General features: G+C 42.6%; 2 protein-coding genes across 4 annotated transcripts in view; both read right to left on the reverse strand.

The window, feature by feature from the left end:
• Positions 1–289: 289 nt before the first annotated feature.
• RPL14 (ribosomal protein L14) lies at positions 290–4,597 on the reverse strand. The gene is made up of 6 exons (XM_069007414.1): positions 4,519–4,597; positions 3,710–3,811; positions 3,042–3,136; positions 1,499–1,598; positions 1,071–1,124; positions 290–537 (listed from the first exon to the last, which is right to left on the reverse strand). Exons 1-6 carry the CDS (start codon positions 4,519–4,521, stop codon positions 364–366), a joined length of 528 nt encoding a protein of 175 aa, XP_068863515.1. The 5' UTR covers positions 4,522–4,597; the 3' UTR covers positions 290–363.
• Positions 4,598–7,013: 2,416 nt separating this feature from the next.
• Positions 7,014–24,904, reverse strand: part of ENTPD3 (ectonucleoside triphosphate diphosphohydrolase 3) — a 40,138-nt gene continuing 22,247 nt past the window's right edge. For 2 of the 3 annotated variants that reach the window (XM_069007415.1, XM_069007416.1), the window contains exons 2-10: positions 24,377–24,497; positions 19,475–19,592; positions 16,217–16,367; positions 15,281–15,440; positions 13,000–13,230; positions 12,284–12,556; positions 12,078–12,188; positions 11,430–11,567; positions 7,014–9,354 (exon numbers count right to left, since the gene is read on the reverse strand). In XM_069007415.1, the coding sequence (XP_068863516.1) occupies positions 9,121–9,354; positions 11,430–11,567; positions 12,078–12,188; positions 12,284–12,556; positions 13,000–13,230; positions 15,281–15,440; positions 16,217–16,367; positions 19,475–19,592; positions 24,377–24,496 (1,536 nt within the window). In that variant the 5' untranslated portion in view covers position 24,497 and the 3' untranslated portion in view covers positions 7,014–9,120. Of the gene's footprint in view, positions 9,355–11,429; positions 11,568–12,077; positions 12,189–12,283; positions 12,557–12,999; positions 13,231–15,280; positions 15,441–16,216; positions 16,368–19,474; positions 19,593–19,909; positions 20,001–24,376; positions 24,498–24,904 lie in introns of those variants that run through there. The other variant, XM_069007417.1, reaches the window with a different exon arrangement.

Genomic DNA, 24,904 nt, shown 5'->3' on the forward strand with positions numbered 1-24,904 from the left:
TAAGACCTATAATGTTATACCAGATCTTTTGGGGGGTGCATTTTGCGGGGTGCATTTCGGTATATTCAACCTGGACGTAGTGCACCGAAGGATCCTTAAAATAAATACCAAGGTAAAATCTCTTTTTCCCTTCTAACTGTGTTTGAGTCTTGATTTTAAGACCAGGAAATGGCACGAGTGTGACAAAAGCATTTCTGCATGTTCCTGGGGAACACTAGAACCCCACACATGGACATTAAAAAATGAGACAGACAACAACTCTCCATCAGAAATAAAAGCGAACTTACAATTACAATTTAAATCAGATGTTTGTAATTTTAAAATCAGAACAAGGACACAGTTATACATAATGAGAAGTTCATTTTATATCTGTGCCTTCTGTGCCTTCGGTGCTGGTGCTTTCTCTGGCTTCTTAGCCTTTGGTGCCTTCTCTGGCTTTTTGCCCTTCACTGCCTTCTCTGGCTTCCCTGGCTTCTTGCCTTTTTTAGAAGCCATCCTCTGGAGCTTCTTCATTTCATGCTTGATGATTCTGTTTCTCTGAAAAAAAAAAAAAGAAAACGTTTACACTTCATCAGAACAAAAAGAGCAAGAGTTCAAATACTATGCCTTAATTCAAATTCTAAGCTTTCAGATTCTGCCTCTTTTCATTATCACCCTTTACTATGCCTTTTATTTGAAATGTCAAATTCCACCTAAAACTGTTCCAATCTACCAAGTGAGCACCATCATTCTGGCTGGTAACTCAGGCATCTCAGTATTTCATGTGTAATGATTTTCATAATAGGGTGAAATACTAACAGCAACCCATCAAGAATATCTGATTTTATCAGCAGGCAATTCCTTCCTCAGCTGTAACTTGGGAGGACTGACACATGGATTATACAAGTTCAAGTTTCATCAGCTACTGAAGAGAAAGTGGTGGCATACAAAGAAGCATGGAAAATTCAAACCCATAGTGTCACCCCATAACCCAAGCCAGCTGGGAAAGTAAGGCTACTAACAGTGGATGGGACTCTTAAGTGAAAGCTAGAAGCATTAACCCCATAAAGAAGCAGCACCCAAACACTTACCATTTTCTTCGCCTTCATCACCTTGTAGCGATCAAAGTCAGTCATTTTGGCTTTCTGTGTGAAAAGAAGCAGTCGTGAAACTCTGATATATACAAGTAGTAAAACTCAGCATTCCAAAGCATTCCACAACTATCTGATCATCTCCAAATGAGGTTTAGCTGCACTTCTGCAAGTAGCTCACTATTTAAAGCCTTTGCACCATCCCAGGATGCAGGAAAAGAGGCTGTTACAGACATGACTGAACAAAAACACATTTACTGTTAAAATACAAGAAGTTGAAGCTGATGGGTAGCAACCATTAAAAACCTATGCCTTGTCTATCTTTAATCCTGGCTTGCTACTGAAAACATGCAGCTTTTAGACTGTACCTAACTTTACAAAGCAGGAGCAGTACAACAGGCACTCCTCATCCAGTGAAACACTGTTACCTTTTCTCGGGCTTCAATCTTCTTCGCCCATCTTGTCGCTGACCATTTTTCATTTATGTTTTCCTTCTCCCAGGCACGTCGCACACACTTCTGACGAGCACTGCATTGGAACAGTCACAAAATCATATTCACAGTCTTTATCAAAAAAAGGTTCTTCCTGAAGCTGGCCTACCAAATTTCATTCAAGGGAAGATGACTCTACTACATTACTTCAGACACCTTGCTTCAAGTCAATGTCACATCTCTGTGGCACAATTAAGGTTCTGTTGAGTAAATGCTTCACTAGAACTGACAGAATCACAGAACGGATCAAGTTGGAAGGGACCACAGTGGGGTCATCTGCTCCAACCCCCCTGCTCAAGCAGGGCCATCCCAGAGCACATGGCACAGGATTGTGTCCAGCTGGTTCTTGAATATCTCCAGTGAGGGAGACTCCACAGCCTCGCTGGGCAACCTGTTCCAGTGCTTGGTCACCTGAGCTCTAGGAGATCCATGTCTCTCTTGTCCTGAGGAGCCCAGAACTGGACACAGCACTCCAGGTATGGCCTAACCAGGGCCAAGTAGAGGGGAAGGATCACCTCCCTTGACCTGCTGGCAGCTCTTCCTAATGCCCCCAGGATACCATTGTCCTTCTTGGCCACAAGGACACACTGCTGGGTCATGGACAGCTTGTTGTCCCCAGGTCCTTCTCTGCAGAGCTGCTTTCCAGCAAGTTGGCCTCAAGCCTGTGCAGGTGCTCAGGATCATTATCCCCCAGGAGCAGGACCCTGCACCTGCCCTTGTTGAACTTCCGAAGTTTCCTCTCTGCCCATCTCTCCAACCTGTAGAGATCATTTTGAATGGCAGCACAGCATGCTGGGGTGTCAGCCACTCCTCCCAGCTTTGTGTCATCAGGGAACTTGTTGAGGAGGCAGCTCCCCTTCATCCAAATCACTGATGAGTAAGTTAAACAATATTGGGCCCAGTATTGAACTTGAGGGACACCAATGGGTGACAGGCCTCCAACCAGACTCCATGCCCCTGTTTATGGACCTCTGGGATCTGCTTCCAATCCACCTCACTGTCCAGATGACCAACTATTCCTAGCACTGCTTCAGGATCAGAAACACTGCCCTTTTTTGGTTCTAAATTACAAAAATTCATACATTAACTAAGCTGAAAGAAACAGAATTAGTTCAGCCTCCTACAATTCCAGTATAGTTCTGTAGGCAGGTGCATGAAGGTGACTTAAGCAGTAGCAAAAGCAAAGCTGCTGCAGCATTTACATTGTTTTCCCCCACAGCATCCACCACAGAACTATCTGTGAGTTGCCTCAGCCTCTGTGAGACTTCCTTTGCTCCTGAACAGCAGCTATCAGCCAATATTGGCAATGAAAATCGAAATATGGTATTTATGATATCATATGATATCACTGTGATATCACAGTCTGCCTAATTATTACTGTTAATCTACTACTGTTTGAGCTTTCTACACCTAGCAAGCATCAGCCATCAAGTGACAGTGTGGGGGTTCTTTTACATAGATCAAGATGCCAACTACTCACCTGTGTGGGAACTTCAGGACAAAGTCGGTCAGCTGCATACACTTGAAGGGCATGGCCTGCCTCCTGACACCACTGCAGGGGCCATCCACCAGTGCCTGAAAAAGGGAAACAAATGTGGGGGGGTTGCAGCAGTTTTCCCATTGTATTTGATTTACACAGCTGCTTCCTAATAATGTATGAACAGTACCTTGACAACACTGATCCAAAATTGAAATACATATTATGCAGAGAAAATTGCTTGTACAACCCAAGCTTTACAGAAAGAATTTTAAAGGTCTGCCTTTGACAAAAAAACCAAACTGAATTTAAAAAAAAAAGAAAAAAAAAGCACACAGAACTAAGATGTGCACAGGAAGAGCCCCCTAGCCCAAATATTCACTTTACACATACATTAATGCCATTCCATTCTTAAGCTTTAGACTCCAACTGACATCCCTTGTCCACTTCTACACCTAGGAAACACAGCAGAGGGGAATGTATCATTTGCCAGTGGAAAAAAAGCTTGCTCCTAAAGGTTTCAAATACAACTGCAGTTAAAACCTATCTTTTAAGCATTTGCTTATTTATTTGAAAACAAAATTTCTGTTGGAAGTCAATACGCATAGCCTTAGATACAAGCTTCTGTTAAGGCAAAAGGAGGAAATACAGGCACAGCAATCACAACTTACCCTATTTTGGTCAATAACATCCACGATGGCCACCAGTTTGCCAGCATGTGGCCCGAAGGAGATGAAGGCAACTCTGCCAATCTCCACGAAGCGCTTGAACACCTGGAAGAGTAGGTAGGAATGGACAGTTAGGTGAGAACACACCCAAGGACCTTTTTCAGATTCAAGGCTCTGAGAACCTTTATAAGAGCTTCCCGAAAAAAAATCACAGAATGGTTTGGGTTGGAACGAGACCTCAAAGATCACCCAGTCCCAACCCCCCCCCGCCGTGGGCAGGCACATCTTCCACTTCACCAGGTTGCTCAGAGCCCCATCCAACCTGGCCTCTAAAACCTCCAGGAATGGGGCATCCAAAACTTCTCTGGACAACCTGTTCCACTGCTTCAACACTCCCACAGTAAAGAATTTTTTCCTACTATCTAATCTAAACCCAGTCTCTTTCGGTTTGAAGCCATTCCCCCCCTGCCCTGTCACCACATGCTCCTGTAATAGTCCTACCCTATCTTTCCTCTAAGTTCCCCTCAGCTACTGGAACGCTTTCGAACTGCACGAAACTCCTACACTTGAGCAAAGGAGCCACGGTCCCGCCGCGCTCCGAGCCCGGCCCTGCCCGACCGCGCCGCGCCCGCACAACACGCGGGGCTCGGCCCCGGCCCAAAGCGGGTGAGGGGGGCGCGGGCTCCCCGCCACCGCCGGCGGCGGTGCAGGCGCAGGGAGATGCGGGCGGGAGCGCTGTGACGGGCGGGCGGGATGCGGCGGGGGCCGCCCGGGCCGGCGGGGCGGCGGAGCCGGGGCACGGCCACACGTACCATGATGGCGGGTGCAGCAGAGAGGGCGGGGCGGCCCCGCCGGCGCCCGGAAGCCGCCTCGGCGCCGCCGCTGCGCGTGCGCGGGGCGGGGCGGCGGCGGGGACGCGCGCCGTGGCCGCCGCCCGGCCGCGCGCATGCGCGGTGGTATCCTGGCGCGGCGGTGCCGGGAGGGTGTGCCCGTCCTTTCCCGTCGCTGTCCGTGGTCTCCTGGCCCTGGGCCCCTCCCGCGGACTCCGTGGCGGCAGGAGGTCCTTTGCAGAAGAATCAGTTCTTCTCTGACCACCTGCAGGTCCCACCCTCCTCCACAGGCACTGCATTAAACCGTCCCTCCCTGGGGTCCTCCACCGCCCACCAGGAGCCTACCCTGTAACGCCAAGTGTGGGATACAAGGAGATTATCTTAAATCAGGATGGTCTTTGATCTAAGATGTTATGTACTTCGTGCTGCTTTCAGCTGGTAGAGTTAACTTTCTGCACAGTGGCTTGTATGGGGCTGTGTTTTGGATTTGTGCTGAACACAGGGCTGATAGTTCAGAGATGTGTTTGTTATTGCTGAGCAGGGCTCGTGCAGAGCCAAGGCCTTTCCTGCCTTTCATACTGCCACGCTGGCAAAGAAGCTGGGGTGCATGGGCAGCTGGGAGGAGACACAGCTGGGACAGGTGACCCAGACTGACCTAAGGCATATTCCAGACCTAGTGACATCATGTTCGGTATATAAAGTAGGGGAAGAAGGACAAAGGGGGGGACATTCGAAGTGATGACATTTGTCTTCCCAAGTCACCACTACACGTGATGGGGCCCTGGTCTCCTGGAGATGGCTGAACAGCTGCCTGCCCATGAGGAACAATGAATTAATTCCTTGCTTTTATTTGTTTGTGTGTGTGGTTTTTACTTTCCCTATTAAACTGTCTTTATCTCAACCCATGAGTTTCCCAGCTTTTACCCTTCATTCTCTCCCTGATCCTGCTGGTGAGGGAGTGAGCGAGCAGCTGCCTGGGGCTTGGTTGCTGGCTGGAAACGACCACAACTTTCAAGCCTAATCAGCAGGAAAGGAAACCTTATCAGTGGAACACGCAGCAGCTGGCATCCCCCAGCCAAGGACATCCAGGAACTAACAAGCTTTAAGGATGCAGAAAAATCAAGATGTTGATATGTGTCTATGTATACAGTTCTAACCTGGCAAAATAAGATGCATGTACCCTGTAGTTGAACTATAATACTAAAAATCACACCTACAGGTCAAAATGACCCTGCCCAGGTGAAGACCCCTCTGCTGAGCATGTGAAGAAATTAGCTGGGATTATGTAATTTATATGGAAATTACTGACCAATCACAATAGAGGGGCTGTACTTGGAGAGCTACAAACCCTGGAGTTCTGTGTATCGATAATGGCGTGAAAAGTTTCTGGAGCATGTTCTCTCTGAGCTGATGAGACAAGGGGAGGACTGCTCTCGTTTTATTGCTTGGTACCTAGGCCACATTACTCTCCAGTACTACTGGAAAGGAAGGAGTGGAGGTTACCTAAATTCCTGGTCTGAAATAACTGAATTTTAAAATTAAAGCTCGCCATAGTGGGATAGGATTGACTGTCATACTCAGTGTTGTTTACTTTTCTGTCCTCTTAACTGGTCTTATCAATGCTGAATCATGCCATGCAGTAGAGGTTAGTGCTTGCTTCTGCCAAACTTGCATATTGCTGTATGAGAAGTTTTGTCACTTTTCAGAAATATCCATATGCATTTCATTTCTTGCTGCTTCCCCATAGATGAGGTTTTTCATATTAAATAATCCTGTCCCTGTGCCCAAAAATTCTTTCTCTAACCCCTCTGTATCTTGATCAACTGCATTTGATAAGTGGGAATTGCTGCTTCCTATCATGCCAGTGAACGTGAAAGAAGCTCTAGAAAGCACTGGTGTCCCTGAGTGAAATGTAAGAGTGTTTAAAAGCAGAAGTTGTATTTATGTGTGTTTCTAATATATATATATAAGGAAAGAAAAATAGAAGAGTGCCTTGCTCTTAACCACCAGGATTTTCTTGCTGAGAATATGGCATTCAGGAGATAATGACTCCTGTCCACTTCAGAACCTCGCAGGATCAGTTCTGCAGATTGCAAGTTTCCACTCCCTAGAATAGCATTTCAGAGATTTCTTACCCCTCTATTAACAACAGCTGGTCTACCAGCATAAAAATATTGGCAGTGGGGGAAAACGTGCTAGAAGTAAAACGTACACTTGGCTTAACTTTTCACAATTTTATTAATCTTCATAAGCAGGCACTGAAGAGTATAAAAAGATAAATAATCTCTGGTTTGTACACATTCCCAAGTGCTGTTAACTTCCCTGTCTCTCCCAGAGATCTTTTCAGTTCTGGCAGCAAGACAGTGATCTGGCCTGTTGATCTGGTTCCAGCTCACACTTGGGGGGGAGTTAGCTGTGGTCACTGAAGCTGCTTGGCTGGAAGTTCAACACTTTCAGCTTTCCCAGCTGAAACTGCCAGGAGAGGTAAGACAAAGCAGGTGGGTATCCTGGTGGCACTGAGGGAGACTATATACATAAGGACAAGAGGGAGCCACTAAAAAAGCAAAACAGGTGATTCACAGAGGGAATTTGATTCTTTGAACAGATACTGGGCCTATCCAAGTGCATCTGGAAGTCCAAATGGTTTTTGAACAACTTATTCTTTAGCTGCCAGCTCTACAGAGACTAACTTCCAAGTCTGTTCCATTTGTGTAAAACCACATCTGAATGGCCCTGCCACTCACAAAGGAAAGGTTGTATAGGGAAAGTAAATATTCCAGAATACAATTTTCCACAGAAATGTGGCAACTAAAGAAAACATTTTAATGCTCTCATCCCACCATCTGGGGTTTTTTTCACCCATAACTGCAGTTACAGATCCATCACACAAAAGAAAAAGCCTTTATCTCATGCCAGTGTCTGTAATGTCCATGCACTCTGAAGTAAATTTTATACTTTATCAGATATAACTTTGATGCCACAGAGCACTTCATCATCTTATAATACCTTATTGCTACTGCAGTAAGACTGACAAGACTTAGCAGTATATCAATAGAGAAGGAACAAAGCCCTATTGATCCACTTAAAAAGTCACTTTTTTCTTTTTTCCATTTAAAAAGATATTTAGCTCCCTTCAAATCATCTGTCAGCCTATGAAAAAAACACAAAAGAAAACAAAACCCCAACCCCATAACCAAACACAAATAAGAAGGAGATATAGAAACAAAAGACTGAAATTAAAAACATTATTTATGGGTAAAAATACTGGCCACTGTTCTCCTATCTATCCCCTAATCAATACTGGGAATAGATGAAGCTGAGATAGTCCTGTGATTCAAGGGATTGTGAGGTTTGGTGAAGAATGCCTGGGCTTTCAGGGAAGCGAGCTGTTTGCTGCATGAAGGCAGCAGCACTTCTAGGAAAGCTCTGGAGCCAGTACGTTTGACAGAAGCATCTGCCAGGTGGATCCCAGTGCTGCTGAAGGACAGTGGAAAGGCTGACCAAGGCACTACAGCCATGACTGCAGCTCCAGCAGTATGTTCCTGAACCCACACAGAAAACGTGTTTTGCTGGCCTGGAGACTGGCTCCTGCTCCTCTTGGCCTTGAAAGAAGGGCTTAACATGTTAATGCTTTGGAATGTTCAGATCTGAGACTCTATCCAGACAGCTGAAATAGTACGTACATGTCAAATCAGTACGGACTGCCACTGTCTGAGACCAACAATATGTGGGGTATACAGGTCAGGGTTTCAGTACGAGAACCTACAAAAAGCATTTCTGTGAAAGCTAGAGAGAAACTCTAACTTAGACTGAAAACTCCAGTGTCTTCTGGAGGTAACTATGAGATAAATTTAGGTTTAGTTACTAAAGTGTGAAAGCATTTTGTTCCACCTCCAAAGCAAATCTTATGTACCACAACAAAGGCATTCTGGGGTCTCCATGGTACCCAAAGATATAGCCCTGTTTAAGACAGGCTTGAAAGTCATGAGAGGTGTTGACAGCTTATTACACCTTTATGTAATGGGGATAGATCCATTTGGAACAGCAATAGAAACAATTCTATCACAGCTCTTCCTTTCAGTCCTTGTCATTATCCAGTGCTTGTTCCAGTTTCAGAAATTAGATTACTTCAGGGCTTTTAGTGTCAAGCACTGCACACGAGGACAGCTACCATGTTCCCACCTCCCACAATTGCTACTGGCTTGTTTAATTTTATCTTAAACAACTGCCACTGTGATCAAATCCATCACCACTTGAGTTCACCAGTTAGCACAGAGTTAATGAACAAAAAAATAATACATACCTGGAAGGAAAAGGCAAGTAATCCCTTACAAAGCAAAGTGACACATCTGTCCATGTTTTCTCTGCTGCACACTCGACAAATCAGGTTTACAGAAACAATTACCAAAATACTTCAAAAGCACTCTAATTCACCATATCACAGACTCCTTTGTGCCTCTTCTCTATTTATGCTTCTGGTCTGGAAGTCATTTTTCCTGTATTTATTTTTGAAAAATGGGGGGGAAAATAAAGTTCTGCTTAATAGCACTATAAAATTTTTGTTTTGTCTTCAGCGATGTTCATTCATTCTGGAATAAATACATGTTCAACACGAGGGACGTTCTTCTGATGATGTGATACAATACACAAGTAAATGAGGAAGAGGAAGCACAACAGTGCTGTAGCTGTGAGGAAGACGAGAAGCCCAGCAAACAGAGAAGGTTTCAGAGGTAACTGGATCAGCTTGCCTTCTGCTGGAATCATGTTTGTGAGGCTTAACATGTAACCGAGTGACCACGCTATACTGCTGTTGCCAACCTGAAATAAAGACAGAAGAGTCCTGTTCCCATGGAATTTTCAGTCAAAGATGAGAGGTTCCAAAACCTTAACTGCTGTTACTGGCAACTACTGTCCTTTAAATTAGCAAGGAGAAATCTTTAGTGGAATATACAAAGAGGATATGGAACCATTTTAAATTACCATTTTTCTATAGTTCAAGAGGATGGTAAGAAAATTGGTCCCTGGGCTAAAGAAGTGAGACACAGGTATTGGATGGGTACAAAGATTTGTGGTCTATATGCAGACAGCCTGTTAAGCAAATTTTCTGTGCAAGAAACACATTTTAAACAAACAAAAAACCCCATCACTGTTGTGCCAATTCCTAAAACTAGCCCCTCACCTTAGCTGAACCCTAGGATGTCATTTTAGTTCACACAAACAAAAAAAAACCCACAAAGAGTCTCACCAACATGGACAAAGAGGAAGCCAGGGTAAAGTTCCCAAAGCAGGAACTCTATTTATCATCTTTTGGTCAATTTTTGGTTTTGTGCCTGCAAATGAACCAAAACTAGGCTCTTCCATTTAAAAAATAAATATAAATTAAAAACTACTTCAAAATGGGTGAAACAACAGCAAAAGGAGTATGTTTGCATTTGCTCCATGGTCTTCCTGCTTTGCTTTCTTTCCCCACTTCTAATTTGAGCAACAGAGTTTACCAGTTTTCCACTGTCCTTTTCATTAAGTCATCATCCTGGCACTTGAAAAACACAGGATCAAAGGGTGAAGTATCCTTTGTCCTCCTCTCATCATGAGGTTTAAAACTTCTAATTTTGCAAATCATCTAGCTCTGGATCTCACCCAGATCTTAGCATTAGGCCAAGGATCTTTTCATTGGTTGTGTTCACTGATTAAAAGGAAATATATACTCCTAGCATAGACAAAAAAATCACCCTCCAGTCATAGTGAGATTGTGCTGTTATCTTTGGGGTAACTTAGCTGATCAGCCAACATTAGATCTTGCTATTTTAGCAGGGGCAGATCTAATTAAGAGAATGTAGTTTTGCCTTTTGAAATTTCATGATTACCCTAGTGTAAAATCTAGGCAACAAAGGTATTAATTTTAAATAAGCCTTTTGGGGTTTTATTTTGCTTGGTATTTTTATAGTCTTGGCTAAAAACAGAAAAATGTTGCTGTTTCTGGCTGCTCCTATCTGGTGGAACAGCTAAAATTTGGGCACTCCTCCAGAGCTGCTAATGGTTGTCCACCAGAGGTCAAAATGAGGCAAGAAAATCCTACTTGATTCCTTTATTCACGAGTAATAGATACGAGTGTTCAGAAAACATTGCTTTTGATTTTTCATTCACAGCTTGCCAGCATCCCCAGCATCTAAGGGGATTTAAGAATACACCATGAAGATCTACAACCTATTCTTTTGTTGGTTTTGCATGCAAGTGCTGAAGCATTTCCAAACTACATGGACATTAAGAGACACTCTGGGATAGGGTTTTAGAGTAAGGCTTGGTGCAGTAGCAGAGAGGAAAAGAAATGCATCTATTGCACAGATACTGCAAGCCTTCTCTCTCTGTCCACTGAAAGGCAATACCCCATCAAAATACATTCTTATTCCAGAGAACCAGATTATGGCACAGATGGATGAGTGGGGTGAGGATGAAAACTGTCCTAGTTGCTTCATCACCACTCACTGACTACGAACAGCTTTGCCAGTTTCCCCAAGGCTCTGCCAGGAGACAGAAAAGCAGAGTTCTGCTCTCCAGCTCAGAGGGTTAGCTCAAACTTATCTGCTGAGGTGTTTTAGGCAGATCACTGCCTAGAGCAAAATGCTGGGGAAATGTTTAAAACACAAGTGTTTGGTCTTTGCTTAAAGCTCTTTAAAAGAATTTATGTAGCATCTCCAAATAATGCTGCAACCTCTGAAAACAGGCTGAGATTGCTACTGAGGTTGGAAAAGTGGCTTTGTTTTATGCCAACCATTTGACAGTCATTTACAAAGGCTGTTTACAGCCATTCTATTTTTGCTGGCTGCTGCATCTTCTGTCTCCTCCTCGACCTCTTTGGATTAAAATGACAGTAAGAGAAAATGATTATTACTCACCTCCTTTTGAAAATGTATCTGTGGCCAAGTTTCTGCATTGAAGTTGTAACCATGTACAAGCAAGTAATAAATGAAATTGGCTGAGAAACAGTAGGATCTAGCATATATTTCTTCAAATTTAGGCAGCATAAACTGCAGCTGAAAGCAAAAGATTTTTTTAAAAAAAACCATGTTAATTATGGGAAAAAATGCTTTGGGGTTTTGTAACTAGAGAATATTTGGATTCTAACTAGAATTTAGTAACATTTTTCAGAAACACCAAGTAAAGGCGTAGACAATTAGATACAGGGATTTAGGAAAAGACTCTAAAAGTGACATAGCTTATGTAGTAAACAATGAAAACGAACATAAAACTGCATATTGAAGATTGAGGATGTTATGGTTTCTAAAATTTCCATATCATTTCTACAGCATGATTAGAACTGTGAATTGAAATTTTGAAACCTATTCCAAGTGTTAAGCATGATAGAAATACTACATGCTTTGAAGCACAGTGGAAAAACAAATGCTAGGTTGATACAGACCTTCTGAAGGGTTCTGAACAAATAGCCAGTCCATATTATTTTTATATCCGACTTTTAGAGGTTTAAAATTGAAAAGATAAACCCCAACAACACCAAAAAACAACCAACCAAACAACCCACTTACCTGTGCCCAGCTCTGTGAACAGAAAAACCACATACTTGAATTGAAATCATCTAGGGAAAAGTGTCCAGATAAATTCAAAGCGTTAATTGTATAGTAGAATCCAGAGAAAGCCTATAGAAAAGGAGTAGGTGACAGGTTACTTTCAGAGCTACAGAAATCAAAAGCAAGCAAGCTCAAAAAAAACCACACTGTGTTTGCAAACCTACCACAAAATTCCCTTTTGCTTTTGGCTGATGTATTCCATTAAAGGGACAGTCCTCTCTGTCTCTGCAAGCAGTGAAGTTAAACAATAAAGAAACCATCTCCTGGCACAGACCTGGGTCTCCTGTTCCATGGAAATTCACAAGCTGGGTTGGGTAGTAATTTGCTGGTCTCAGAGACTGTGTGCAAAGGCTGCCAAAGAAGTACTTCATCGTTAATGCTGTATTATAATTTTGAGGGTAACAGGGATTATCCACCTTGGCACTGGTGTTTGATTTCTGGGGGGAAAAAGAAACAAACAAAAACAAACAAGAAACCCCAAACAATAAATGCTAGTCAAAAGCAAGAAAGACCTAATTTGGCATGAACTACAGGAATCTTTTAAAAATGCAGATGTATTTTTGTTCACTGACATGACTGGTCAGCACAATACTGCTGATCACTATAATTCATAGAAACTCCTTTCTCCAGAAATTGTTGGCAAGATCGGCAAAACACTCACAAGGCCTTTTCATCAAATGGCACAGAACTCTCACTAATTTTTAACAAATATGAAGTTCTTTGTATGAAACCTAAGTGCATTTGGCCACAGCAAAGCACAACTGAGCTCTTACTGGGGTCTCCAGACTCCATCAAAGGGAAGAGAACACAAGCCTAAGAACGTGCTCAGACAATTACTGAACACTTGCAAGAGCACCACAGCAAAGGGTCTTAAACAGACCTGGAGCAGCAGTGCCAAAAGCCTTTTCTCAGCTTCATCTCTGCCATAGCACTGGTAGCTGTGAGTGTAGACATTGTAGTTGTAACCATACAGCTTCACTTGCAAGGTGCTGTTGGAGTGCTCCTCAGGGTCCTCGGGGATAAATGAAATTTGAGTGGAAGCTCCTCCGAGATCCAGTGCACCCATAGTCTCCTTTCTGTAAGGATGGACCCATGTCCTCCAAAGGTTTCTCTACATGTAAAATTATAAACAAGGCAAATTAGAAATATCATCTGTTTGTTCTCCCCTCAAGCTTTTCTACTCTCTACTTCTTGAGACTTTCCCCCCTTCTTTGTCCTGCACTTTTTAAAAAAATAAGTAGCTATGAGGAAGACATGCAGATGTTTTTACGTAAGAGGGATGTACTTTCAGAGAGTGAAATGATCTTGAAAGATGGGAAAACAAATGCAGCATAATGTTCAACTCAATAGGATAGCACAACGATCAAAGCATAGGACTAGCCAGATCAATGTCTATCCTAGAATGTAGGGAATTGAAGTTCAGATACCCATGAGAACTTGAACAAATCTGGATGGAAGTGGTATCAAGATTTACTTGTTTCAAGGTAAGAAGAAACATTAAAGGAATAGAAAATTAAGAGATCACAGAGATAGTGAAAAGAGGGTGAAAATAGAGTGAAAAATGCAAAAAAGTCAGATGAAAGCTCCATCAAAGTCAAAAGAACAAGGACCCTTAATCTGCACATTTCCTCCACTGAAACTGCAGTCTGATCCATTCAGATGGCATTTTTCCCTATTACCCAAAACATTCCCCAGATTCTGTATTTGATCTACATAGTCACAGTGCCAAATATAAATTTTCTGTGATTATCTATGTCAATATTTACCCACTGAGCATGATGAGGTGAATGTATACACAAAAAGGGAAACAATGGGGTTTATGGGCTAGCAAATACACTTACAATAAAATTCTACAGTGAAAGATTCCCATAATCAGGCCCTCACAGAATTTGATTCTTAGCCCATTGTCACAAGAAAGGTCAGAACTTCTCTCTTCCACTAGTGATATTCCACATGTATCTCTTCACATAACTCTAGACTAAACTGGTTTCACAGCGTCTTGCAGTCCATTCTTTATGAATTTGTCATATGGAATTTGATATTTGGATTATTAAAACTCATGTGGTAGAAGAGTTACACCATCCTGAAGTTCATGATGCCATTTTTGTTGCATGAAATGCACACAATGAGAAAAATTCTTACAGAAATGGGTGATTCCAATACTGTATTTCTTAACGTTGCAAGTCAGCAACGCATTCACCATGAGTTACTTACTCACAGCACAAAAAAGTAATTCCTTCTTATTTAATGGCCATGATCTGATAGGAAGAAGCATTCAGCCAGGACACATAGTAATACCCAGCAGTATTGGTTGAAATTCCCTTCAGCCTAGCAGGACAATCTGGGAGAAGTGCAGCCAATGCTAAGGGCAGCACGCTCCTGCCACAAATGCAGATGAGTGATTGCTGATCATATGGGTACAGCTTTTACTCTGAATGAAATGACACTGAATACCTCTACCTAAAAAGGGCTCTTCTGACACATATGACTCCCCCTCTGCTGTGAGGCTCCTGCCTGACCCTATTCCAAGTTCTAGAACAGCAGAAGTATGTTTATGTTGGTATCACTTGGCCTGCACAAGATAATTGGTATCGTAGCCTACTGCTCATAGCCTGCAGCTTTTCAGCAGTCTTGGAATGAGCTGTGGATGAATGATTTCTGGCTCAGCTGAGGTATATTTGACCACCTTCAGTGCTTCAAACAGTCTTGTCTGCTTAAGACAAGTGAGCCAACACTGCCAGGCTATTTGGAGACCCCTAAGCTGGGCAGGTCCTTCACCAGTAGGGCTGCAGGGATGGCAAGTAAGCAGAAGAAAAGATCTTTAGTTGGCACCACTGTCAAGACAATCAGCACCTGTCACCTGTCATACCAATGCATTTAAGAGCAGTCTAACTTTTTGGTTTAAGGTAAGGCACCCAATGTCATTTAGAGAGGAGCCCTTTTTTGGGGATCAACAATTTTACCTTTGCCATATCACATTTCCACAACAACATATTCTTTGATTTATGTTTGCCCTATTACTGCCACAAAAAGACCCTGTGAGAGACTTCAGGGGAAAATAGAAGTTGCAACTCTGACACTTTAACAGGCATGTCCTGTCAAACTTCTCATTTATAGGAGAGAAACAGTGAAAAGAAAAGCATGCAGTTTTTTCCACACACCTCTAAGAAATTGCCCATTAAATAGTTGGCCGTTATCCATCCATACACCCCTTCCTCTGGCCCCGTTATGATCTGCGCACCCCTAAATTCAAAAGGTTGTGCTCTGAAGTAGTTTTGAATGCTTGCAAGGACTTCATTGGCTGCCGATTCATTTTGCAACCTAAGCAATTCACAAAACACGAAACACTGAGCATCTGGAAAGGCAATTTCATGTTTATTGTTCACTGACTAGCAATTCAAGAAAACTCCTACAATCACCTAATATATTAAATAGACATTGTTTCTTTAAAGGGGAAGCTTATGATAGGGAACAGCCAGTATCCAGCATTGTTTCAGCAAGCAACTCCCTCAGTATGTACCAACTTCCCTCTTTATCATGCAAGTTCATGGGTGGGTTTTTCTCCTTATATATACACCTTTATTCTTAATGAACCGAGTGTTTATATGACAACTTCTGGTTAAAACAGTCCTGGAATCTCTCTTCCAATTCCATTTAGCCACAGAACAATATAAAAAGCCAGTTTGTGCCAGGGCTAAAGCCACAGACAGACTCCAAAAGCCACATCGCATCAGATCACATCCACACTCAGAATCCAGTATCTAGTTTCAATCTGTCTTTGCTGCCCATGGATGTGCACAGACATTATCTGTTTACATAACACTGTATTTCAAGTCAGATGTGAAAGAGAAAATTAAACTCTTGCCTTCTCCAAAATAAAGCAAGCATTTCTTTTCAATACGGCATAACAGAGGGGTTTTATGCAGACACACTTTCCCTATCAAAAAAGTTAATTAAATTAAATTGGCTGGGCTCCATTTCCCTTTGAGATGGCCAATTTCCAGTGGGTAAAAACGCATCCAGTACATTTTTCACATTCTGTTTTCACAGACTGCTATGCTAGTATGCATACAGAGTAGTTCAAGTTTCTGCCATACCTCAGCAGTCTCATGCCAGCTGTAGCCCCCAGATAAACAGAAGTGTTTTCATGCAGATGAGCTGGTATTCTCTCCTTGACTTTATTCAGACAGTCATCAAGAGGCTTGGCAAGAGCTCCAGGGCTACTCTCATAGCTGGATATACCAGGGCCTAAAAGAGAACAAGGAGACAGATTTCATTCTGCTTTGCCAACTACAAATTAGCCCAATTAGCAAGCAGGTGTTAAGAGAAAGACATTTCCCCCTTCCCCTCCCCGTAATTGCAAGCAAGGGTAGGATGGCTGAAAACTAGGAGTGCTTATTGAATAAAAAATGTGGTGCCTGTCTCAGCTGTGTGAGGCAGAGAAGATACTCGTGAACCGCTCACCTGTATTTCTGTGTCTATAAATACACACCTATAGTACCATACTTGGAGTAACACATACATGACAACAGTGTTACATGTTCATGAGGAAAATAACTATACTCATGGCAGATGCTGTACAAAATAGCATGTCTGATGGATGTCAAATTTGTCTGATCTGCTGAAGTATAGAAAATCCATCTATCCACAGCCTAAGACAAAGATTTTCTAACCTGGTTTGCCCCAGCTGTCATGGACACCATGGCACCCCTACAGCTCACTGCTCTCAACTGAAAGTACAATAAAGAAGCTTTTGCAAGGAATTGCTGGTGAAATTTCAAGATGCACAGAAATGGCTCTTGAATTCATAGAGGTACCAGTCTGCGCTGATGCATGAACTAGTAAACAGCTTTCCAAATTTTCAAAGCCTTCAAAGAGCAGGAATGAGAGTTACACCATACTGGATAAGGCATAGCTATTTGAACAATTAACATCAAAGTGCTGCCTTGCTCAACACTCCAAGGACCATCAGGATCTCAACTTGTTCGGGTTCAACTTGTGTGTAAATAAAATATTCCTTACTAAAATTCCCTAGCTGAGGAAGTCACACAGGGAGCAATCCAGGCATTCCCATGAAGCCACTGCCTCGCAGAGAACAATTGCCAGAACTCCATCTACTTCTGTAACAGCCATGTCTTGCACAACCTGGTCCCAAGCTAAGCAAAAGATGGCTTTTATCAAGTTGAAAAGAGAAACCTTTTACGTTCAGTCACATTGCATTGATAGAAACAGAAGAAAAAATACGTAAGCCTTTACAGATTTCACACTCCCAAACTCCTTTTTTGACAGTGTGAACTTAAACACGAACATTGCCCTGTAATCATTAGATGTTCACAGCCCTGGCTTTGGAATAAGACTTTCTGAAGTCTTAAGTCTAGCACAAACAGGCCTGAAGCTGGAAGGAAAGCTGTTACCAGAGGAAAACAGAGCAGCAACATCCTCAGCAGCTGCCATTGCCTCACACTCCTTTGGTGGCTGCAACTTCCCATCTTCTAGTGTTCAGACAGAGCAGGCCACAAGGCAGTGACCATTTTCTTCTGGACAACTGCCTGCTTTGCCAATGCTTAGAGTCTTGCCAGGACAGATTAACTACATTATAAAGACAGGACTTTGATTTGGGGCTGGTTCCTACACACAGCAGCAGAGGTACTTAATAAAAGCAGTATTGGAATCATAAAACCACCACAGAACTCACAGAGCAGTTGATCATTTGACCTTCAAGTTCAGTACATATGCGAAAATCTGCCGCTCATTATGCCCAGAACCATCCCCCAAATTAAGTGCTTAAGACTATGGTTAGAGGGTCACTAAAGAATCACTGACAGATGTGTTCGCCACTGTGACCCACAACATTTCTGGGGACAGCTCCCAGGAACCAGCCCTCTGTCTCCTCCAGTACAGAGTTACCCAAGACTAGAAGAGTGAACCCTGGTGATTTTGTACACTCAGGGATGAAGAGTACTTGTCTGACCATGGCAAAGGACATGAACCTAGACAGTTCATAGCAATTTGGACTCCTCTGTTTTGTAATTTATTTGTATTCTCCAGAGGTAAAACAAAATCTAAACCAATTAAAGCAAAATCACAAAGCACTGCTGTTTTTTTCGAGAAAAAGAATAATGTAGTTTCTCTGTGCGTTTTTCTCATACCAGAATTCCTAAAGGCAACATTCCTAATGAGTCCAGACATGATTTAGCAGAGTGTACCCCTCACCTCAGCAGGCTGGCCATCATTCCAGCAGTTTGTAAGGACATTTAATCGTTAGAGACATGACAGTGCATTACTTCTGTTCATGTTACACTTGCTTTCCTTTCCTTGCTCTAGAATTGCTAAGAGTGTCCACACGTACATTTAACACTGAAGACAAAAATGCTGGTGCTGTTGAGAAACCATTGCCTTCTACTCCCTGTTACTCATGGGCCTCTGTGGCTACATCTCCAGCATCTATTTCCAGACACAAAGAGGGATGCAAGACTTTACGAGATCATGACTGAGAGAGAAGGAAAAAATTCTCTTTGAACACCGCAGTTATTATCAGAGAACAAAAAACCTGATTTCCCTCCCCTACCTGTCCATCTGTCTTCACAAAATGCGTGGCATTTTCATATCTTTGAAAGCTGAATCAGATGTCACTGAAGTTGACTAAGAGTTTCTATGAAGGAATCTACAACCACCTAACCATACTGGAGTGTGATCAGAAGTCAGCCTAGTCTGTCTGTCTTCAAAGAATCAATTCAAAACCTCAGACAAACGACATGGCAGGTAGCCAGCGTACTTGTGGGACACCTTCTAGCAGTGCACAGACACAGATCTTCCTGAGACAGAGGCCACACCTACATTTTTGATAAAACTATGACACCCTTTCAGAAATAGTTCTGCCAATTTATCTATTTTCATTGATATTTTTATTAGCTGCTTCCTAGTTCTGTAGTGGGGAGAAGCTCAGTTAACAACATCTAACAAGGAATAGATTCCCATTCTTTTAAAACTCTTTTTATTCCCAGCTATTTGAAAATATATATACGACTTTTATTCTGAAAGAAACACAAGGACTGAACAGGTCCTGACTCTTTAGATTGAATTCTGTCTGCACCAATCATGCACTGCCATGGAGTAAATCAAATTTAGCTACAATTTCCTCTCTCTGGTGCAATGATTAGAGCACCTTACTGTATCAGCAGGAAAAGAACTAATGCTGACAGACACAGACATAGTCTTGACAGTCTTCCCTCCCCAGCACTGAAAAGGGAACACAGTGGGTGTCATAGGTTAGCAAGCATAGGGAAAAGAAAAAAAAAAAAAAAAACAGCATAAGCAAGGCTAAAAATAACTAAGGAACTTTCCTTTGAGCTCACCTTTCACATTGCACTTGAAGGTTTGGCTCACTACTCCTGTGTTGTTTTCTTTTTCCGCCGGCCACTCATAGACATAGACTGTAGTCCGAGAGGATCCAGCATCAAGGACGATTCCATACTGGGGATTAAAAAATAATACATTAGATGAAGAAAGAAACAATGACAGCTTAAATGCCCATATGCAGCTGCACTTCATTGCACCACCAGACATTTAGAAAATGCATGCACAGTGTATTATTTACAAGAGAGATTAATTCTAGTGTTAGGGCGCTTAGGCATGAATCCAATAGCCAAGCACAGAATGAATCTGGCTGCAAACCAAGGAACATACTACATATATTCAATAATTAATTCAGTGGGGATGGAGAATGCTCATCTCCTTTCAACATCAGGTTCAAAACCCACACTGACAAACAGATAACACTGTGTTAGGACCTGATTTTGCAGCAAATTCATTTCCCTTTATCCCAGTCCATCCCTGAACGCTGAAGGGTTTGATATCTAAGCACAGGCTCTAGACTCGAGGATGCACGTAAAGCTATGAGCAAAGAGGTAAAGTACATAATAGTCGACAGTAAGAATGATGTAACAAGTCTGGTTCTTTCCTAATTGCCCCATATACCTCTCCCTTTGAGTGGTTTAGGCAGTCCACCTGAGAGCTTGCCTCTGAGAACAGGTTGTGCCAGAGTATGAGACAACAAAGACAGAAAGAGAGTCAATATTGCCCCATGATTATTTATTAAATAAATGAGAGTGATTTAAATTCCTTGCCCCAGGTCCCTTGGACTTTGGGATTAAAGCACAGGTTTCTCCATCCCATCCCACTGCTCAACAGACCAGTTTTCCCCGTTTCCCATATTTTATGGCAGCAGAAAACTGTAGTAACTGGGAAGGCAATCTCATAAAGGGAAGCAAACTGAAATTTTGGTATCCTCTTTATGATCCCTAAAAGTATGTTTAGCTCTTCCTAAGTCACCTAATTGGTAGGAGTCACACAGTGTAGGGTTCATTTTTCTGTCAGCTTTTTTCTTTTGAAACAGACAGATGCCCAGGAGCCTGACAAAACTGAAAAATGAGAGCCTCCATCTGTCTACAAAGCAGTAAGATCCCCTGTAGCAGGTTGATAAATTTCATCCCACTGCCTCCCTGGGGACCAACAAGTCCAACCGGGAAGGATCACTGCTTCAGGTGGCAAACCATTCAGCTTTCACACCTGATTATTCCCAGCCTCTATTGTAATCCTAAAAACTCCTGGCCCCCAAAGAATACCAGCAATACCAGTCTAGTCTGTTTCATAGAGGACTGTTAGATAATGAAAATTTCACTTATATTTATGCAGACAATGTTTACCCTGATCCACTAAAAGATTAAAGGCTCCACAGATACTATCAAACCACTACATCATTGGATTCTGTTTCAGTAACTGCTTTAGCAAAGATAATTTGAGTGTATATCTTCTCCTTGGAAGAGATGAGCACTCTGGAGGTACATAACACAGTAATGGTCAATCTGCTTAAGGACTACTAATTAAATCTAGTCTCAGTCAGCTTAAAGTGCCAACCATAAGCTTTTAACTTGGCTACTTTTAGAGCTAACTATCATACCCAAGTAGGGCTGGAAGATAACAGAAGTATTTTTACCTCAGTTAACTGGGGGCTTTTCAACCTACTTCCTCCCTCCCCTGCATTTTCCAGCTTCCTTCTGAAAGGAAGAGATTTCCATCCTGAAGAGTAGTGGTACCCTCTTCTGAATTAATGCATGACTGACAATTTTATTGTCTTTCTCCTCCTCCTCCTCTGTTTTTTCTATACAGCCTCTTGCTTCCTTTAAAAGAGATGCTCATTTTTGAAAAGGTCTCTTGGACCCATTTCAGGGTGACTCTTGAGGCTCCTCAGGACTTATGTGAGTTCACTGTGTGCAAACTGGCCCATGCAGCCTCAAGAAGTGGTGATCAGCAACAACTGTGCCACATGCTAGGATTAAGATTAATCTTTAATTCAAAAAGCAGAAATGACAGATGATACTGTATCTTAAGAAGGTGAGAGAATTCTACCTGCCTTGTCTTAGCAGCCTACAAAAGACAAACTGGCTGGATTAAATTTTTCCAGGGATGTTAGATTTCTGTCCAAGTTGCAAGTTGGATCACCTTTAGCTGCCCTTTAAGGACAAGCAATGCCTTCCTGCTTTGAAATGCTCTGTGTGGGACTGGGAGCATAGGCAAACCCTTATCCCAGACTAGCAGCTATTAAAGAACAGAACTGCTTTTTCTCCCTTTCCTTTCTACTTCAGCCTTCCCACAGAATATTTCCATCATCACAAAGGCCTAGTGAATCCCTAACACCTAGGAACTGCACCATTTAGTCAATGGACTAGATTGGTCAGACAAGACAGGGAGACAACATCAACCCAGAAAAGCTTCAGAGTTCTGTTTTCTAGTCCAGAAGAAAAAAGAAAGGGGGGGGGGGGGAGTGACTAAGGAAAAAGCTTATTATGGGAATATGGCTTTGTGGGTGCATCCTGAAGAGTAGTAATCGCAACAGATAAGCAAGCACAAGCCCCAGGATTAATCACCTTTCCAGCCTGAGTATCATTCCTATAGGAGGATGTAGAGCTGCACAAACCCTTAAAGCAGGCACAGTTAAGATGGGTCACCTGCCTTCCAATCACTTTGGAAACTGCCAAGAGAAGCTAACAAGCTAAACCAGTTACAGGGAAAATGGAGGCCACAAAAGTGGATCCATGCTGCATGCAGGCTTCAATTCAGCTACATAGGTTTGAACAATTTTTAGTCAAATATAACATCCACAAACAATGCAAAACACTTCCTAAGAGCCAAAAGAGATGTGCAAAATTTAGGTGTTGAAAACTTTAGCATCTTGAGAGGCAAATTAAAGAAATACAATAACGAAGTGGGTTGTTTTTTTCTCTAGGGCTCACAAAACAGCAATAGACAAACAGATTTTTTTTTTTTTTTGACTGGTCCAAAGGCTCATTACATTCAGAGCTATCATCATTTACAATTGCAGACTTCTCCACTGAGGATGTTTGTGGTTTCTTCATCACTCTTCTCACTTAATGATATGTATCAGTGAGTCACGAGTTGTTTCAGTGCCCCAGCCTCATGCAATGGGCAGGCCCTTCCTTCACTAATCACTGGCTCAGTCTTCAGATAATCCAACCATCAAGGATCCAAAATATTCCATTTTGCAACAGCAGTTTAAAACATCAGGGCCATGGCATATAATTTATCTCTTATGCCACAATAGATGCTCTCAACATACGTCTTGGGAAAGAGCTCTTATGCCACAGGTAACACAAACAGTAGTAACAGAAGAACAAGGCCATTTACAAAGAGTAAGTCTGCTTTAATCATGTTGTTGCCATATTTAATTTTAACCAACCATGAAGTTCAGGACACTGTAATTTCCAGGCTCCATTGTATCAGCCGGGTACTAGAGGGTTTCACTGGCCTGCCAAGGTCCTCCTTCTGTGAATTTCTTGTGAGAATAAATCACTCACTGAGGAGGACTCAGTGTTTCAGGAATCAAAAACAGGGTCCTCCTTATCACCTGCATTAGCAGGCTTACAGCCCAAACTCAAATCCAAAGCCAAGGCACACCCAGTAGAGGAAACACCAGCCTTTCTCCAGAACCAGCCGTGAAGCTGTGATTCAGTAAGCAAACCTCCCCACTTAAACCAGCTCCAGATAGTCCAGGTGGTTCCAATGCTTCCTCAAAGAGTAACATAAACAGTTTTATCATTCTGAGTGTGAAACTGAATTAATGACAAACACAAGAGATGTGTAGGCTGTCTTTTAGATAGTGGCTTCAGCCTTTTCCTGGTGTCAGATGGGATACATGTCAGCCCAGTCTTGCCTTGCATGAAAATTGGTGGGATGTGAGGCTGCTGCACGCAGCCATTTGGGGCTCAACGAAGCATATACTTGATGCACTGTGTCCCCATGCAAGATCCCAGCACTCTCCCCCTGCCACACCACATAAACATATAAAACGGGTATCAGAATACAGTTTTATCCCATTGTCTGACTCACACACCACCAAATGATTCAGACAAAGCCAAAGGTGTTTATAATCCCATGAAGTGCAACGAGGTGTTAGCCTATCGTTATCAGGATGTGAACTATCCAGTTAAATACACATGCAGATGGAAAGGTAGAAGAGACTTCAAAGAAAAATCTGACAAGAGGATCGTGGGAAGAAAACAGAGCTCAGCATGCCAGGCCGCACAGCTTCTCTAGAAGGGCATTTTCTATGGCTTTTCCTCAGTTGTGTACATCCCTCATTAAAGAGCCTGCACACGTGTCACAGCACAAGGCAAAGCCTGAACTTCAGAGTGTTTCAGTTTGCCTTTTGCAGTTTACTCTGTCCCTCCTAATGAAGTTGGTTTGCTTCTGTTAATTTCCAGCAAGTCCCAACACGTGCTTAAGGACCGAGTGCATACTTAGAGCCCAAATGCATTTGATACACAGGAGCAATTTGCAAAGGCATCAGCATAAACTTCCCAGCTGTGCTAGGGGGAAGAATTTAAACTCTGGGTATTTCCCACTTCAAAATTAGTTTAAAATTACTTTCAATCTCTGGCAAAAATAAAGAAAAAAAAAGAGTAAGATATTCTCCCCATTTGGACTTTCAATCCTGAAGAAGACATTGTGTGATAGCTACCACAGAGAGGGAACCAAGAAATACTTTTCCTGCTTTGCCACTGACTCTTGACCAATTCTCTTTTTCTCTCAGCTTCAGTTTTCCAATGATGATATGATTAAACATTAATTTATGGCTGTAAGCTCATTTGAATCACCCCATAAAAATGAGTTTAGAAAGGCACACTATTAAATATCAGTTCAAAACATTGTTCTCCTTCCTGAGGTATCCTAAGACTTACCTTAAGCCCTGGGGAGAGGACTTGTTGCTGGTTTATCTGAATCACTGCAATAGCAATAACAAGAACTATGCTTAGAAGAAGGAACACTTGGGCAACAACACTCGGGGTTCTGGTGAGCATCCTGAAACGACAAAATGGGAAACACTTAGGGAACTTGAAAGGATTCGGCGATTCTCTCTTAAAGCCTGAAGCCCTGAATCAGTGGAAATTCATAAAATCTAATTTCATCAACTGGATTACCTAGTGGAAATTCCATCTTCTCTTCAAGAACTGCCTGGTGTTTTGCAACCACTAACTTTTTATTGTCTGGAAGGGCTGTGTCTATATTGTCATGCTAATGATGCCAGATTTCACCCTCAGCCTGCCCATTTTCCACGGTGCCTACGTGTAGGTGCCTGCTCCCCACCTCCCACGCCTGAGGAAACGCAGGCTGTGGACAGGCAGGCCGGGGCTGGTGCTCACCCAGCTCTTCCCTGTGCTCCTGCAACACGGACACAACCACGGCCACACAGACACCTGAGGGAGGCT

This window comes from Aphelocoma coerulescens, chromosome 2, assembly GCF_041296385.1.
Source record: "Aphelocoma coerulescens isolate FSJ_1873_10779 chromosome 2, UR_Acoe_1.0, whole genome shotgun sequence".
Classification (NCBI taxonomy): domain Eukaryota; kingdom Metazoa; phylum Chordata; class Aves; order Passeriformes; family Corvidae; genus Aphelocoma; species Aphelocoma coerulescens.